Consider the following 17976-nt stretch of genomic DNA (forward strand, 5'->3'; position numbering starts at 1 on the left):
ATCTTCAGAAACTGCTTTGTATACTGGGGTAATGTGCACAGCAAAATGTGTGTGTCCTCCCCACCCACCCCTGGAAGCACATGGCACTGTTTGACAGTTGTAATATGATGTTCGTCTCTGACAAAGTTTTCCCATGTGCATTCCAGTGCCCAGTGCTCCACCTCGGAAAGTGGAGCTGGAATCAGTGAATTCAACAACCATCCGTGTCTCCTGGAAATCGCCCATCTCCAACAAGCAGCATGGCCAAATCCGAGGCTACCAAGTCATCTGTGTGAAGCTGGAGAACAATGAGCCAGTTGGATTGCCTATCATGAAAGATGTCATGGTAGCAGAGTCCCAGGTATATCTAGGTGTGGGTGGGATGAATGGATACATAGATACTATATTATGGAGAAGAGCCTGTACTTGCATTATTATGGGCGTTCTCACTTTATATGGTTAAAAGTCTAATTAAGTAAATTAAGGGTTTGTGGGCAAATATACCCCATGTGTCATACAACATCTTGTTCCCTGAGACTGTCAATACATACTCGAGTGCCACAGCATGAATAAGAAGGTGAGATAACCTGAAGGAGAACATTGCTGGAGTAGATTTTGAGAGAAAATACAGCTAACTGTGCCTTCTATATAAGACTTTTTGTTAAGAAGCTCTTTGGCTCTTTTCACCAGAAGGTTTTAAGTAAGGGTGTGGATTAAATATTGCTGTTTCTGCTTAAACAAACAAACAGCATGGATGGGCCAAATGACTTTTGAGTCCCTTCCAACCCCTTAAAGTTAAGTCATCCTCTAAGAAACGTATGGTACTCCTTAGTGGCATATTGCAAATTAACTTAATACTCTGTTTACAAGTTTACCCTTTTACAACGGGTATTGTTTAAGTCGGAGGGATTATGAAGTTCTTTCTTCTGTAGAAGAGAGCAATGTAGAAAGGGTTAGGATGGAATGGATTGGGCCTGTGAGGCCTGGGCCTCTCCTTATGATATCCAGCATTTCAGGAAGCAGGACAAGGCAGGCATTCCACAATATCTCTCCAGAGTTGAGTGGTACTCCTAGCATGTCAGGATTTGCTGAGTGCCAGGACATAACTGTCACTGAAGTGGGGAAGAAGAAAACAGGCCAGGAGTCACTTGAGGTGTCTGTTTAAATTTTTTCATCTGCTGAGACAGAAGAATGTCTCTTGAGGAGGAGCTTCATGCTGAAAAAATGCACCATTTCTGGGGCTTCTGTGGTTGCAAGCTAGTGGTGATCATTTGTGAGGTAGACTGTTTGAATGGCACCCAATAAGATTATTGGAGAGCTACAATGACTAATTGATCTGTCTCTTGGAAGTAACACTTGAATAATTTATTACATCTTTCTCAGCAAGGAGCAAAGCACAGGCAATAAAAGAAACCCTACACAAAAAATCCCCATCCCCTTGGTACTGTGCAACAAGGAACAAGGGGAGAAGTAAAGTGAGACAAAGAACTGCCTTGTTTAGATCACCATAATCCCTGTAAACTTTGACAGCTTTTTTTATTTGAGATGCTACCTACCCTATTCCTCTTTCCATTTCCTTGAGAGAGTTGCCCTTTAGGCTGATAAAATTCATCATCAGTTTGCTGCAGATCTTGGCCAAGAAGTCAGCTGGGGTGGTTGAGTGGGAACTGCAAGTAATCCCTGCTACTTGGAAGCACTTGGCATTTTAGATTATCTTGAATATGGGTAGCGATTTGCATTGATAACCGGATTGATAGAAAAGCTGCAAGCACTGCAACTTGAAGTCCAAGTTGCAGCAATGCATGGTACACTTGATCCAAGTCTCCTAGTCAGGAAAACCATGGAACCAGAAGTGGATTCTAGTAGTGTTCCCTTTCTTCGAGGTTGCTGGGCAGATAATCTATGAAGCATGGTTAAACAGAACAAGCAACCTTTATCCTTGCAAATAGTAGGAAGGAAGTGTCCAGACTGAAACAACTCTGATATTTCTTTGTCTGGAAAAAAAATTATAGAGGTTGAATGAGCATGAAAGAGAAAGGTATTATCTCTGTAGTTAAGACAATATAACACAATGGTTATTCAGGTGTGCCTTGCTGAAGATGGGAACTGAGACCTTACGGTGGGGAAATTTTCCTTGTTCCTACTCATACCTCCTTTGTTCTCTACCTGTGACTACAGTGCCAAGTGCTTTTATCATGAACATTGTATTGCCTCTGAAATTCCTTAGTTATGTGTCTGTGAGTGGGAGGGAGCCCCTTTAGAAGAAAGGATCACTTACGTATGTAATAATTCTGAGCCTGGCAGGGTGGGTTGCTCCTCCTCCTCCCACTTCACCTACATCTTCCACTTGGTCCTTGTAGACCAGGAGTAGGGGATCTCCAGCTCGCAGTTCTAATCAGGCTTGCCAGACCGGTGTGCTAGGTCATTCTGGGCAAATCATGGCTACCTTTCCTGAGCCTGACATCATATAAGATGTTAGATGCAGGAAAGTTCCAGCCATGACTAAAATGAAGAATGAGGAACACACTCTTAAGTGCGCTCTTGCTTCTTCCTATGCATCCAAAATCCAGTGCTTTTGGAATATAATGCCTTTTTTTGTTGCTCTGGATGGTGACACAACAAGGCTCCAAGTTAAAAAAAGTAGCTACATGTTTACTTCTGAGTGATCCCTCTCATCCTCCCCTCCATGCGTTTACATATTTGATAGTGTTAAGCAAGACCTGTCACTCTTTAGTTTTTTCCTTCTTTCTTTTATTATTTGATACAGCGGTTGTTGTATCACAAACAATAAAAACACTGTTATTAAAAATGGTGGGAGGGCGAACAAGGTTCTGTATTCAAAAAGCACTAACGTTTGGATGCAAAGGAAAAATTGGGAGTGAACTCCCAATTCTTTTTTTCTTTCTTTTTTTTAATCATCAACTTGAAATCAAGCTGGTCTTCTTTATCAAAGGATCTTCTTCTGCAGGTGTTGCTCAAATAACACCCACAAAAGAGAAAGGTTCATTTAGGTCATCTGGCATCACTGTGATGTCAGGTGATTGACAGATGGTGGCCCTGCCCACCTGTCAAATTGGCCCACAGTAGGTGGGTGAGCTCAGGATATGGCCTGCTGGTCAGATCCTGTTCCTTACTCTTGTTATAGACCCTTTAGACTACAACTACCATCATTCTTGACCTTTGGCCATGGTAGCTGGGGGCTGATGATAGTTGAAGTCCAGTAATATCTGGAGGGCACATAAGTTCCCCACCTCCTGATTTAGAATAAGGCTTCTGTCTGTGATGGGCCTTACACCACAACTTCCTTTACAGTACTCTTTGAGTTAGATTACTGAGAGGGCTGGAGCCCCCTAGAGATGACTGATAATGATTCCACCGACAATTCTTACCTGTTGGCTCCTGCTGGTCAACTGCTCTCCATGCCACAATTGGACTTTAAACTTCTGATTATGCTTTCTTTGCACACAACTCATTTACATTTGACCATGTGGGATATTCTCTTTCAATTTTTTCCATCTTGTTATATATTGCTGTAGATTTTTTTCTCTCTGTTACTTCTCTTCCCCACCCCCCTGCCCCACCAGGAATATAAGAGGGACAGACCTTGCCAAACAACACGCCTTCCCAAGTTTAAATTAGTATAAGGAAGGTTTAAATGTGTCACCTACCCCTCCCACTGTTTGCACCTAGTGCAGGGGTGGCCACTCCATGGCTCTCCAGACACTGCTGGACTACAGCTCCCATCATCCCTGACCATGAGCTGTGTTGGCTGAGACTGATGGGAGCTGTAGTTCAGCAGCATCTGGAGAGCCACGGAGTGGCCACTCCTGACTTGGTGACTGATTGCCCTGCCAGAGCACTTTACACTTAAATAAGTTTCTGCCCTGTGTCTTTGCCTCCAGCTGATAAATGGGCAGCAGGACAGAGTCCATCAGTGTGCCCTGCATGGACAGACAAGCATGGTTTTATCCTAGAACTTGCCTGGCTGTACTATTTTAGCAGCAGAACAAGAGCCAGAAGAAAAATATCTGGGAGGATTGCCCTCTCCCATTCACAAACTATCCCTGTTTTCAAAGTGTAAGCTTGGAGCAGGGAGATAATTAGTTTCTTTCTAACATTTGAATGGAGTGACTTGGGCAGTTACCTTAAGAGTTCATGATACCAGAAAACTCCCACTGCTGTTTTTTTCATAGGCCCCAATCAGAGCTTGGAAAAGTTACTTTTTTGAACTACACCTCCCATCAGCCCCAGCCAGCGTGGCCACTGGATTGGGCTGATGGGAGTTGTAGTTCAAAAAAGTAACTTTTCCAAGCTCTGGGCCCCATATCCCATTGATACAAAGTTAATATTTGTTGGTGTCCAGACCCTTTCTTGTATGCCAGCCCTCCCTCCAAGTCCATGTGTGCTCAACTAGCAGCATCCCCAGCTGGGCACCTTATCCTAAGTGTAATAGACACTTAGTGAGCTGGGTCCATGCAGCAAGACACATGGCCAGCCCCCGGACCTCTAAACAGTAAGTAGTTTTTTACTCTGCAAATACATATTAACATGCAGGATTTCCCACAAAGCTGACATTTGTTGGCACATCACAGTGGGCATACAGTGGGGATTGAATTGGCTGTCCTGATGGGTTCTACTCTTCCTTGTATATTTCTTTTATCTGTATAATCCAAAACCTCTCCCATGTAACTTGACCCTCAGTGCTTTCCCTGTAAGCTGCTAGGGGGTCTCAGTCCACAACTCTAGCAGTGGGGCCCTGGTGCCTTTTTCTCTGTGCCACTACAGCAGGTTAATGAAGAACAAGCTGCTGGCTTGCTGTCTGCTATGCTGCAGTAAAGGAGAGGGCAATTCCACTACCATCACAAGGCTGGCCAAAGAGATTCGTTGCCAGCTGAGTGCTGCAATGGGGAGCAAAATACTCCCTGTCACAGTGCTGGGCTAGGCAGAGAAAAGCTATTTATGTATTTATTTATTAAATTTATATCCCACCCTTCCTCCCAGGGCAGCAAACAACAAGTGATAAAACAATAAAAACATCTTAAAAACAATTTCAGTACAAATGGAGGCTGGGATAAAGGTCTCTACTTAAAAGCTTTGTTGAAAGACAAAGGTCTTCAGTAGGCTTTGAAAAGACAACTGAGATGGTGTCTGTCTAATATTGAAGGGGAGCGAATTCCAAAGGGTAGGGCCTATATTGTGCGGAATGGACTCCCTAGTAAGATGGTATCTGCAGGAAACCCTCACCTGCAAAGTGCAGTGATTGGCTGGGTAAATAAGGGGCGAGAAGATCTTTCAGGTATGAGGAGCTACAGAGAGGGAAATTGCTCGCTGCTCTTTAGATAGTTAAATTCAGATGCAGAATTTGCTTCTCTTCTGGTCTGGGTGGAGGGGAACTTCTCTGCCTAGCCCAGCTCCACATTGGGGAGTTAAATTACCCTCTGTGCTCTTCAAGACCATCTGAAGAGTGGTGATAAGAAAATGCCTCCCTTTGTAGCACTAGGCTGGATAGAGAGTGCCGTGATGGTAGGAAAATAGCCCCCTCCTCCACTTATCTGAAGGAGTGTTCCAGTCTTTCCCAGTACATTGGAGTAGATCAGAGAGCTTCATCCTGTTTCCTGAACGCTCTGGTCTTAGATCTCTGTTCTGCCCCAATGTTCTCATCTTTTCAGGAAGCAGTGAGGAGTAATGCTAATCTATTAGGGTAAAGAAGAGGGGGGACAGAAGGCTTGGTTCAAAACCTTCTGCTACGCTTCTATCCCCCCCCCATAGAATTGCTGTCTCTGCTTTTTATAAAGCAAACTAGTTTTTTAAGGTACATTGACTAGTTTCTTTTAATTTATTGGATGCATTTTGTGCTTTGCTTTGAGCTTGATTTGCTGACAACAAAGAAACTAGCCAACAGAGAGAGTGCCAGCTGTGCTGTGATGAGTGTGCAGTGCGTTTTAGTGTGGGGTGGGCACACTCAGGTTTTGGCCACACCCACTGCTGGCATGTGGCTCCCAGATGGGTTTCAATGATCCAATGTGGCCCTTGGGCTGAAAGAGATCCATAGACATGCAAAGTGGCATTGCAGCTACCAATTCAGTAGGGATTGCATAACATAAGAGGCAAATAGGGTTCTACCTGACCCTATACAGCTGCTGACTCTGACCTGGTTACACAGACTGAGTAACTGATTGCTAAGGTGCAGACCAAGCTGTATTTGACCATTCCCACTTTGCTGCTTGTCTCCAGCTCTGACATTGCTTCATTCTGATTTACTTCCTGATACCATGCTTCATTTATTTCTTATTGCAATCATCCAGTTTCTGGCTGAGATACTTCCCAGTACTTCATAGAGCTCATGCCTTAAGCCAGTCTTGCTTCAGTTCATCCTTGGATCGGATCTGGGCTGTCTTCACACCTTGTACACTATTATGTACTGTCTGAAAAAACATCTTGGGGTATATTCTCTTCTCAGACTGTCTGATTTGCAACCACAGGCTTCCCTCCTTATAGAAATGTTCACATGCAGATAAGCATAGGGACAAAGATTGCAGATGATACAAATAAACATGATCAGTTTATTCAGAAGACCTTATAGGAAAATGAAGCAACAACTGCCATTTCTTACAGACACATATATTCCACCAGTCATCCTTCAGATTACACATTAAAATTACATATGTGAGCTTGCAAGAAGCAACAATCAGTTCAGAGAACGATGAGTAACAAAAAGGAATTTCTAACCCTCATGTATTTAGGAGAAACATGAGTGCGTGGGAAGCATCTGCAAAAAGCCCAGAGTCAGAAAGGGGTGGATTTATCTTCCAGTGCTTAATGTTTTGAAGCCATTTACATCTTCCTGCCCATTGTACTTTGCACCTCACAATTCAAATAATAAACAAGTGGAGTTATCTAGTCATAAGAATACACGATATAGGAAGCTGCCTTATACTGAATCAGACCATTGCTCCATCTAGCTCAGTACTGTCTGCACTGACAATACTCTCCAGGGTTCCTGGCAAGAGGCTTTCTCTCAGCCCCCTAACCTGGTGATGCTGGGGATTGAACCTGGGACCTTCTGCATGCAAAACTGATGTTCTATCACTGAGCTATGGTCCTTCTCAAAGGGTATTCCCAAAATATTCCCAAATCCATTTGGGTCAGTGTCTTCAGTTTATCTATCTTCATATTTACTATGCATAGGGAAGTTTAAAAGTTGCAAGCTTTTAAAGTAGGATGAGCTTTGGAAGCTTTTTTTACTTAATTAGACAGGATTCATCTAACTCAGTGTTGCCTACATTGACTGGCAGCAGCTTGGGATGACACAAGCACTGAAATATGACTTTAGAATCAGCTATCTCCACATCAAAGAACAAGAAGAATAGCAGTCTTTCCTCTTGCAAAAGGATTCTGTAGCCATTTACAGTAAGTTGGTTTCCATAGCAAGATCCACATGAGATTCATTGGTCTAAAAAAATCGGACCACTGAAGTGAAGAATGACTGAGCATTCAGCAGGCATGTATGTGCTTCTAGGGCAAAGCTTCACTGCAACAACAGTTCACAAATGGGGGAAAATAAATGTCAGGGTAGGTTGGTCCAAATAATCCATATCACAGCTCTCTCGCCAGAACCACCGATATGGTCAGAGACAATGGCTACAGAGAGTCATGATGATACCTAAAATGAAATGTTGTAAGGCACTGCAGCCAACATAAATACCAGCTGCCAGCATTAACTCTGCCTGCATTGGTTCTACCGCTCCAGTGACAGCAGCTGAATCTTTTTTATTAAGGCCACAGGCTTCTTAAAATCCATTTCTCTTACTCAGCAATGCTAAATACTTAAGGAGCAATTGGGCTGGTTTAGCAGCAAAATGTTTTTATCTGCAGGTGACTGTTTCATAAATTCAAAAATTTAGCTGGAGCAGATTTTAGAGAGATGCTCCTTCAATACAGGTTCCTCTGATCTGTGAGGAGATTACAATATGTTGAAGATGTCGGTGTAAATATTTAAAGAAACTGTTAAGACTGAATACGTGCCATCATTGTGCTGGTCTGCTTCATATTGTTGCGCGCCTCTCCAATCTCTGAGCGGTGAGATTTCAGGGGTCTCTGCGCTCATCCAGGATTGGTTTCCTTTGGGAAGAAGATCAGCGGAGACTGTGGTGTCTTTATGAAATATGGTTTGTTTATTTACACACATTCCAACCTGAGCTTAGGATGGAGGGGTTCAAGGCATCAGCAGTCCAATATCCAGCTTTCCCATCGGTGTTACAGGAGGCATCCTAAAGCCATGGTGCAGAGAGACAGCCTCTCTGCCTGCCTCCAGTTCCCAGCCTTTCTCTAGACACTCTCTAAACACACTCAAAGCACAAACCTCTCCTAGCTGCCTAAAGGAGGCTCTCCTAAAGAGTTTCAATGACAAAAGGAACTTCCTGGCCCATTCACCAGTTGCTGGGCACCTAATAGACCCATCAACAACCTAGCCACTCCATTAGCTCAACAAAAGAAACTCATCTGGCCAGCAGAGCCAGCCCCTCCCGCAGGGCACAGGACTCCAAACCAGAGGCTGGAAGGGGACCGACAGCAATCATCCATTCCAACCCCCAAACTCACAACAATATAGTTCTTGCCTTGCCCCTTAAGGAAACAATTGAGCTCTCCTGCAGTTTTGCGCATTTTGCTCATTTGCATAATTCTGCTTATTTACACAATGTTTATGGACTTGGATGTCATATTTTAATAATATATATATGTATATGTAATATATCAGTGTTTTGCTATAATCATTATCATCATCTCACCTTTCAGAAAACATTCAAAGTTCCTTACAGAAATAAGTAGTAAAATAAAATACAATCTAAAAACAATACATAAAATATTAAAAATAGCTTGAGTAAAAATATAGGAATTAAAAAGCAGCAGTGCATAAAAGCCCTACAGCAAGCAGATATTTCTGGCTTTATTTAAACCATTTACACCTGATTTTTCCAGCTTCACACAGGGCCCCCAAACTAACTTACATTTCTAATGAAAATATAATTACCACTGATTAATAAAACACATCCACACTGGAACACATCCACACTGTGCACCTGGCCTTTGAAGGGGACTGTAACCCTGTCCAGAGCAGGTTGTACACCTAATCATGACTTCCCTACTGACCAACAGCACCTGTGGTTTATCTGGATTAAATCTCAGTTTGTTAGCCTACATCCAATTCCTTAATGCAGTCAGACACTGGTTCTGGATCTCCATAGCCTGCCTGGGCTTACACAGAAAGAGGAGGGTTGTGAGAAAATTTGTGGCATCCAGCCAAAATCCTCAGATGATCTCTGTCAGTGATACTATGTGGATGTTGAATAGTATGAGAGAGAACCCTGCAACACAGGAGTCCTCCAGATGTTGCTGGACTCCAACTCCCATCAACTTCAGCCAGTATGGTCGATGATCAGAGATGATGGAAGTAGTAGTCCAACAACATCTGGAGAGCCATGAGTCTCTATCCCTGCCATAAGCCAAGGGGATGAGCAGTAGTCTTCCAGCATCGTCTTCTGGGACTACTACTCCCCTTTAAGGCTGATGCAGAAATGTCACTGCATGGAGTGTATTGAGACTTTGCAAACTATCCTTGTACATGTTATTCCTTGGGGGGGTGGAATGGTTATCTTGGCATGGGTGCAATTCTGCATGGGTAACTGGTTATGGAAAGCAGCTCCTCACAGTTTGGGCAGTTCTGAGCACTCCAGTATAACTCTTTTTCTGGGGCAAAGTTACTCAGTGGTCAGTTGCCACACTGCAAGTGTAAGCTATGAAACAGGCCTTCATCAAGTCTGAGTGTGCTGTGCTTACCAATCCAAATTCCTTGTCAAGAAAAGCTGAATTATTTAACTCGTATTTCTCACACAAATTAAACAAATCTCAGTCAGACCTTTAAGAACATAAGAACATAAGAAGAGCCTGCTGGATCAGGCCAGTGGCCCATCTAGTCCAGCATCCTGTTCTCACAGTGGCCAACCAGGTGCCTGGGGGAAGCCCGCAAGCAGGACCCGAGTGCAACAACACTCTCCCCTCCTGGTGCTTCCGGCAACTGGTTTTCAGAAGCATGCTGCCTCTGACTAGGGTGGCACAGCACAGCCATCATGGCTAGTAGCCATTGATAGCCCTGTCCTCCATGAATTTGTCTAATCTTCTTTTAAAGCCATCCAAGCTGGTGGCCATTACTGCATCTTGTGGGAGCAAATTCCATAGTTTAACTATGCGCTGAGTAAAGAAGTACTTCCTTTTGTCTGTCCTGAATCTTCCAACATTCAGCTTCTTTGAATGTCCACGAGTTCTAGTATTATGAGAGAGGGAGAAGAACTTTTCTCTATCCACTTTCTCAATGCCATGCATAATTTTATACACTTCTATCATGTCTCCTCTGACCCGCCTTTTCTCTAAACTAAAAAGCCCCAAATGCTGCAACCTTTCCTCGTAAGGGAGTCGCTCCATCCCCTTGATCATTCTGGTTGCCCTCTTCTGAACCTTTTCCAACTCTATAATATCCTTTTTGAGATGAGGCGACCAGAACTGTACACACTATTCCAAATGCGGCCGCACCATAGATTTATACAATGGCATTATGATATCGGCTGTTTTATTTTCAATACCTTTCCTAATTATCGCTAGCATGGAATTTGCCTTTTTCACAGCTGCCGCACACTGGGTCGACATTTTCATTGTGCTGTCCACTACAACCCCGAGGTCTCTCTCCTGGTCGGTCACTGCCAGTTCAGACCCCATGAGCGTATATGTGAAATTCAGATTTTTTGCTCCAATATGCATAATTTTACACTTGTTTATATTGAATTTGCCATTTTTCTGCCCATTTACTCAGTTTGGAGAGGTCTTTTTGGAGCTCTTCGCAATCCCTTTTTGTTCTAACAACCCTGAACAATTTAGTGTCGTCAGCAAACTTGGCCACTTCACTGCTCACTCCTAATTCTAGGTCATTAATGAACAAGTTGAAAAGTACAGGTCCCAATACCGATCCTTGAGGGACTCCACTTTCTACAGCCCTCCATTGGGAGAACTGTCCGTTGATTCCTACTCTCTGCTTTCTGCTTCTTAACCAATTTCTTATCCACAAGAGGACCTCTCCTCTTATTCCATGACTGCTAAGCTTCCTCAGAAGCCTTTGGTGAGGTACCTTGTCAAATGCTTTTTGAAAGTCTAAGTACACTATGTCCACTGGATCACCTCTATCTATATGCTTGTTGACACTCTCAAAGAATTCTAATAGGTTACTGAGACAGGACTTTCCCTTGCAGAAGCCATGCTGGCTCTGCTTCAGCAAGGCTTGTTCTTCTATGTGCTTAGTTAATCTAGCTTTAATAATACTTTCTACCAGTTTTCCAGGGACAGAAGTTAAGCTAACTGGCCTGTAATTTCCGGGATCCCCTCTGGATCCCTTTTTGAAGATTGGCGTTACATTTGCCACTTTCCAGTCCTCAGGCACGGAGGAGGACCCAAGGGACAAGTTACATATTTTAGTTAGCAGATCAGCAATTTCACCTTTGAGTTCTTTGAGAACTCTCGGGTGGATGCCATCCAGGCCCGGTGATTTGTCAGTTTTTATATTGTCCATTAAGCTTAGAACTTCCTCTCTCGTTACCACTATTTGTCTCAGTTCCTCAGAATCCCTTCCTGCAAATGTTAGTTCAGGTTCAGGGATCTGCCCTATATCTTCCACTGTGAAGACAGATGCAAAGAATTCATTTAGCTTCTCTGCAATCTCCTTATTGTTCTTTAGTACACCTTTGACTCCCTTATCATCCAAGGGTCCAATCGCCTCCCTAGATGGTCTCCTGCTTTGAATGTATTGATAGAATTTTTTGTTGTTGGTTTTTATGTTCTTAGCAATGTGCTCCTCAAATTCTTTTTTAGCATCCCTTATTGTCTTCTTGCATTTCTTTTGCCAGAGTTTGTGTTCTTTTTTATTTTCTTCATTTGGACAAGACTTCCATTTTTTGAAGGAAGACTTTTTGCCTCTAAGAGCTTCCTTGACTTTGCTCGTTAACCATGCTGGCATCTTCTTGGCCCTGGCGGTACCTTTTCTGATCTGCGGTATGCACTCCAGTTGAGCTTCTAATATAGTGTTTTTAAACAACTTCCAAGCATTTTTGAGTGATGTGACCCTCTGGACTTTGTTTTTCAGCTTTCTTTTTACCAATCCCCTCATTTTTGTGAAGTTTCCTCTTTTGAAGTCAAATGTGACCGTGTTGGATTTTCTTGGCAATTGGCCAGTTACATGTATGTTTAATTTAATAGCACTGTGGTCACTGCTCCCAATCGGTTCAACAACACTTACATCTTGCACCAGGTCCCGGTCCCCACTGAGGATTAAGTCCAGGGTTGCCGTCCCTCTGGTCGGTTCCATGACCAACGGTTCCATGACCAACTAGAAACCTTGCTTCTTTGTCATGACTGGAACACATATGCAGCCAATCTATGTCCGGGTAGTTGAAGTCACCCATTACTACCACATTTCCTAGTTTGGATGCTTCCTCAATTTCATATCTCATCTCAAGGTCTCCCTGAGCATTTTGATCAGGGGGACGATAGATCGTTCCCAGTATTAAGTCCCTCCTGGGGCATGGTATCACCACCCACAACGATTCTGTGGAGGAGTCTGCCTCTTTTGGGGTTTCGAGCTTGCTGGATTCAATGCCTTCTTTCACGTATAGAGCGACTCCGCCACCAATACGTCCTTCCCTGTCCTTCCGATATAGTTTATATCCAGGGATAACCGTATCCCACTGGTTTTCTCCATTCCACCAGGTCTCCGTTATGCTCACTATATCAATGCTCTCCTCTAAGACCAAGCACTCCAGTTCTCCCATCTTGGTTCGCAGGCTCCTAGCATTAGCGTACAGGCACTTGTAAGCAGTGTCTCTCTTCAAGTGTCTTTGGCACTTGTGGTTAGGCCTGTGGTAATTTTGCTCTTCTGAATTTATATCCTGTGCCCCTGCTCTCACAATGCCTACTTCTAGGCCTACCCCTTTTAAAATTTCATCATTTCTTTGGTTTTTATCCCAGGGGGGAGGTTTATTCCGAACCGGACCTTTCTCAGCTCCTGTCGGGTTTCCCCCCTCAGTCAGTTTAAAAGCTGCTCTGCCACCTTTTTAATTTTAAGTGCCAGCAGTCTGGTTCCATTCTGGTTCAAGTGGAGCCCGTCCCTTTTGTACAGGCCCGGCTTGTCCCAAAATGTTCCCCAGTGCCTAACAAATCCAAACCCTTCCACCCGACACCATCGTCTCATCCACGCATTGAGACTGCGAAGCTGGGCCTGTCTGGCTGGTCCTGCTCGTGGAACCGGTAGCATTTCAGAGAAAGCCACCTTGGAGGTCCTGGCTTTCAGCATCCTACCTAGCAACCTAAATTTTGCTTCCAGGACCTCACGGCTGCATTTCCCCATGTCGTTGGTGCCAACGTGCACCACGACCACTGACTCCTTCCCAGCACTGTCTACCAAACTATCTAAACGACGGGCGATATCCGCAACCTTCGCACCAGGCAGGCAAAACACCTTGCGGTCTACACGCCCATCACACACCCCACTGTCTATGTTCCTAATGATCGAATTGTTTATTGTATATAGCCAAAGGCCTTAACAATGTATACAAAGTATTGCTTAAAAGACCCTTCTTACTCAAAGCTCTTATTAAAATGAAACATCCGTTAAAAGGCTAAACACTCGGGCCTTAAAGATAAATTTTTATGATACCGCATAATTCTTAATATAGAGACCCCTCAGCTTCTTAGCTGCAAATGCAAACTGGGCTACCGAATATATGATATATAAATATTTGTCAGCTATAAGTTCCACTACCATTCCTTGGGGCGTTTGATCAGAGAACATCCAAATAATATCTGACAGGAATTTTTCCCTGGAATCCACATACAAAGGACAGTACAGCAGGTAATGGATTATATCTTCAATCTGATTACACCCATAAATACAGTTCCATTCTCTGACTGGGATTCTAAGGTATCTCCCATTGAGATATGCAGAGGGCATCTGCTGAAACCTGAGTTCTGTAAATGTCCTTCTGAGCTGGGGAGAAGTGAGAACCTCAAAATAAAGAGCTCTTTCATGATTATACTTAAATTGAGGATACCAGGGAGAAAAGCATGCAACAGCAATGGCTGCTCTATCTTCAGCGGCATCACGGTCGAAAATCCAGTTCCTGAGAGCGAGTGGACTAAAATTTAAAAGGTTTTCCATGGAAAGATTGTACCCCTCGAGCTTGTCCTGGCACTGCCTTGCCCAATTTCCAGATCTTAATTGCTCAAACCAACAAAGTTTAGTAAAAGAGAGGTCCTCCATCCCATTTAGTCTACGCCAATATCTAAAATAAGAAAGGTCTATTCTTGCAGATATTGATGGGAGCCCGAGCTCAGATCTAAGGTGGGCAGATGGGGTTCCTGGTGGAAGCCCCAACAACTGTCTCATAAATTTATTTTGAAGAACTTCCAGTGCGTGCTTAGATGTTTGTCCCCATAATTCTGCCCCAAAAAGCATTTGGGGTACAATTTTAGCAGCATAGACCTTAAAGGTGGGACTAATTAGTTGGCCCCTTTTCGTATGGAAGAAAACCCTAAGCTGACCAACAGATCTAGCACACAGTAATTTGATAGCTTCTAAGTGTTGTTTCCAAGACAGTTTCTCATTAAAATGTAAACCTAGATATTTAAACGAGTGGACCTGCTCCAGAGGGAACCCATCAAGTGCCCATTTGGACTTTGGTGCCCTTTTGCCAAATACCATAATTTTGGTTTTTGAGTAGTTGACTGTCAGCTGCTCCTCCTTGCAGATCTCCCTGAATTTGGCTAACATCCTTTTAAGGCCAATTTTGTTCAAGGATAGTAATACTAAATCGTCAGCGTAAAGCAAAATTGAAATCTTACATGTGCTGACTGAATGGGGAAAAAAAGAAGGAGAAGCCATTCTGGGAATGAGATCATTGATATACACATTAAATAGGAAGGGCGCTAAAACACAACCTTGTTTCACCCCTCGGTTGATATGGATAGCTTGAGACAGAGAATTAAACAAATCTGCATTTTCTTAACTTATTTCTGCTTCTGCTAGTCATGAGGAAGGGCAAGGGCCTATGCAGGGCATAGCTGCCCGGACCCTAGCCTGACACAGAATTCATCTATCTTTCTAATTCCTGAGATTTTACACCACTTCACAGTCTTCATAGCCATAAGAACTAAAAGCTTGTGTGTCTGTCTATCAGTTTCCTTCCCCTTTTAATGAAAGCTTGAGATGCTCCGAAGGCAGAAATCTCTTCCTAGTACCAAATTTTACACAACGTCTGTGCGTGAAGGAAATTTATCAAATGCACATAGCCAATAATTCCGTTTCCTGCATTTGTTTGTTTATATATTGAGAATATTTCTAACCCACCCATCATCACAATAGATTCCAGGGTGGGATACAACACAGTACGTGAGCAAACAAATATTCATATTGGCAGAGCTTGGAAAAGTTACTTTTTTGAACTACAACTCCCATCAGCCCCAGCCAGCGCATGCTGGGAGTTGTTGTTCAAAAAAGTAACTTTTCCAAGCTCTGCATATTGGTGAAAGAGTTCTGCATAGGCAGCCAATAAATGTAGTTATTAATTAACTAGAGAGAAAGCAAGTTTATTACAGACAGAGGAACTCAAATTCTGATCTACACAGAGCAACTTACGGACCTTTTCAATCCCACAACCCTGCAGATGGCTGAGCAAGAAACCAGTCAGTCTTTGATTTAATGTACAGTAGCTGCAGGGATTGCACCACTGCAGGGATGAGCTGTTTAATACATATTTTCTTGTTCCTTTGGTCTTCAAGATAGCTGTTAATATCATTGCCATGGATAATGGTGCCATTTAGTGGCTCATTCATCCTAGGAGAATGAGCTCTCCTCTACAGTGTTATTTGTTGTCAAAACCGTCATACATGAACATTGTGCTCAGGGATATCTTCCCAGTACTTTGCTCCTCCAGGAAGACCAGCTTAAATTTCCTTAGTGGGTTCCTGAAGTCTCCTTTTGCAGACAGGGTGCCTTGCTCGGGGGTGGGGGTGGAATTTAAACATACTACTAATTTCTCTATTTCTTATTCAGTGTATTCCTTTCCTCTTCCTTTATTAATTCTCCACCCTTTGAACCTCCCTTTGCATAGTTGTTGGTTAAGCATTTATAAAGTATTGTTTGTATCATTTAAAAAATAAATGTTTACAAAACACAATAACACATTTTAAAAATGCTGCTGTTGGGAATGGAAGGGGGCAATAATTAGAGAAAGTGGCAGTACATTTTTTGAAGTAGAGGAAGCAGGGTGGGAGGAAAAACTTTCCAAGCAGCCTTCTGTGGCTAGCTTGATTACTTCTAGAGCAGTGCTTCCCAACCTTTATGAGTATGGGACTCTCTTTGTAAGCTCAAAAAATTTCATGACCCCCCTCATGATAATGTATTTTAGTCTCTGTTAATTGAAAAAAATGGTGTGTGGCAAATTCAGATGTCCAAATATCCCTTTCCATAAAAAGTTCTCTGCAGATAGGGAGATGTTGCTTTCTTTTCTTATGCAAAGGTGCAGTCAAATTGGTATCCCCCTCCCCTGCCCCAGTCTGAAGATGTACAGTCCTGTCTCCCAACACCAGTGGATTACAGTGTTGGACTAAGATCCAGGTTCAAATCCCCGCCCAGCCATGAAGCCCGCTGGGTGACCTTGGATCAGTCTCTCAGCCTGACCTTTCTCACAGGGTCTGTGTAAGGATAAAATGGGAAGGGGGAGGGGAACCATGTGCACCACGTTGAGCAACTTGGAGGAAAGGTGGGATGTAAATGTAATAATAATTAAATAAATATATACCTTTCAGCTGCAGTGTGTGGACCCCAGCCTCAGCCAACCTGCTGAGCTTTTAAAAAATAATAATAATAAAGCAGCAGCAGTGTGGCCATGATGGGGATGCTACGTTGTGAAGACAAAAGGGTGGCTAGATTGAGGAGGGGGTTGGTGTTTTTAGGCCCTGGGATGATCATCAGAACTGATGACTGGGTTAGTGTGCGCTTGGGATGTGAGAGTGGAGCAGAAGACAGATCAGCGCATGCACACACACAAGCACACCTGCCTCTCCTGCAAGCATCTGTAAGCATTCAGGCACATGGGAGGGGGGAAGCCCTCAACTGCTGCAGCACCTTGGAGAGAGAGATTGCGGGGCTGGAATGTAGGTGGAAGAAAAGGGGGATGCTGGCACACACATTTGGCCTCAGAGATGCGGGGGGTGGACAAGTCCTGAGCGTCCTCACTGCTCCTTGGCTCCTTCTGGGCCAAAGATGAGATCTGGACGGCCTTACAAATAAGAATAATTTCTGAAAGGAGGTGGTAGCGAAGCAGGAGCCAAGAAAGGCAGGCAGGCTGGCTGGCTGTCAGGAAGGGGGAAAGGCTTGCAGCCTTGCTTCTTTTGCTTCACGAAAAGCCCTCTTCTCTTGTTCTGAGCAAGGGTGTCGTCAGCAGCGAGGAGATGGGTGTATGAGGAGATGGGAGTCAGCAATAGTAATCCCCCTTTTTTCTGATAGCTGAACCCTCAGCCTCCTTTGGCATCTGCCACATGTTTTATAGGCAGATGACTGCCCTTGGCATGCCTGAAAGATGCATTGCCACTTCAGCAAAAGTCCTCCCCTCTTATTTGGAGCAAGGGGGAGGTGTAGTCTGCAGTGGGGAGCAGACAGCATCCAGGAAATGAAGACTTTTTAAATAATAATAATAATAATAATAATAATAATAATAATAATTCATTTCTTTACTGTTCAAGGCCCCCTCTGGATTACTTTGTGGCCCCCCTGGGGATCACTGCCCCCAGGTTGGGAATCACTGTTCTAGAGGATGGACAAGCTTTGGGTGTTCCTTCTTACACAGGCAATCTGCAACAGCCTTTCTTGCTGGCAGGTACCCTAGTAGCCCTGGAACTCAC

The 17976-nt window shown here is 43.6% G+C and overlaps 1 protein-coding gene across 10 annotated transcripts in view; it reads left to right on the forward strand.

Annotated features, from left to right (window-relative positions):
- PTPRF (protein tyrosine phosphatase receptor type F) overlaps positions 1-17976 on the forward strand; it is an 834986-nt gene that overhangs the window by 758543 nt on the left and 58467 nt on the right. For all 10 annotated transcript variants that reach the window (XM_061632671.1, XM_061632670.1, XM_061632668.1 and 7 more), the window contains one exon: positions 147-340. In XM_061632671.1, the coding sequence (XP_061488655.1) occupies positions 147-340 (194 nt within the window). The remainder of the gene's footprint in view (positions 1-146; positions 341-17976) is intronic.

This window comes from Rhineura floridana, chromosome 6 (assembly GCF_030035675.1).
Source record: "Rhineura floridana isolate rRhiFlo1 chromosome 6, rRhiFlo1.hap2, whole genome shotgun sequence".
NCBI lineage: Eukaryota > Metazoa > Chordata > Lepidosauria > Squamata > Rhineuridae > Rhineura > Rhineura floridana.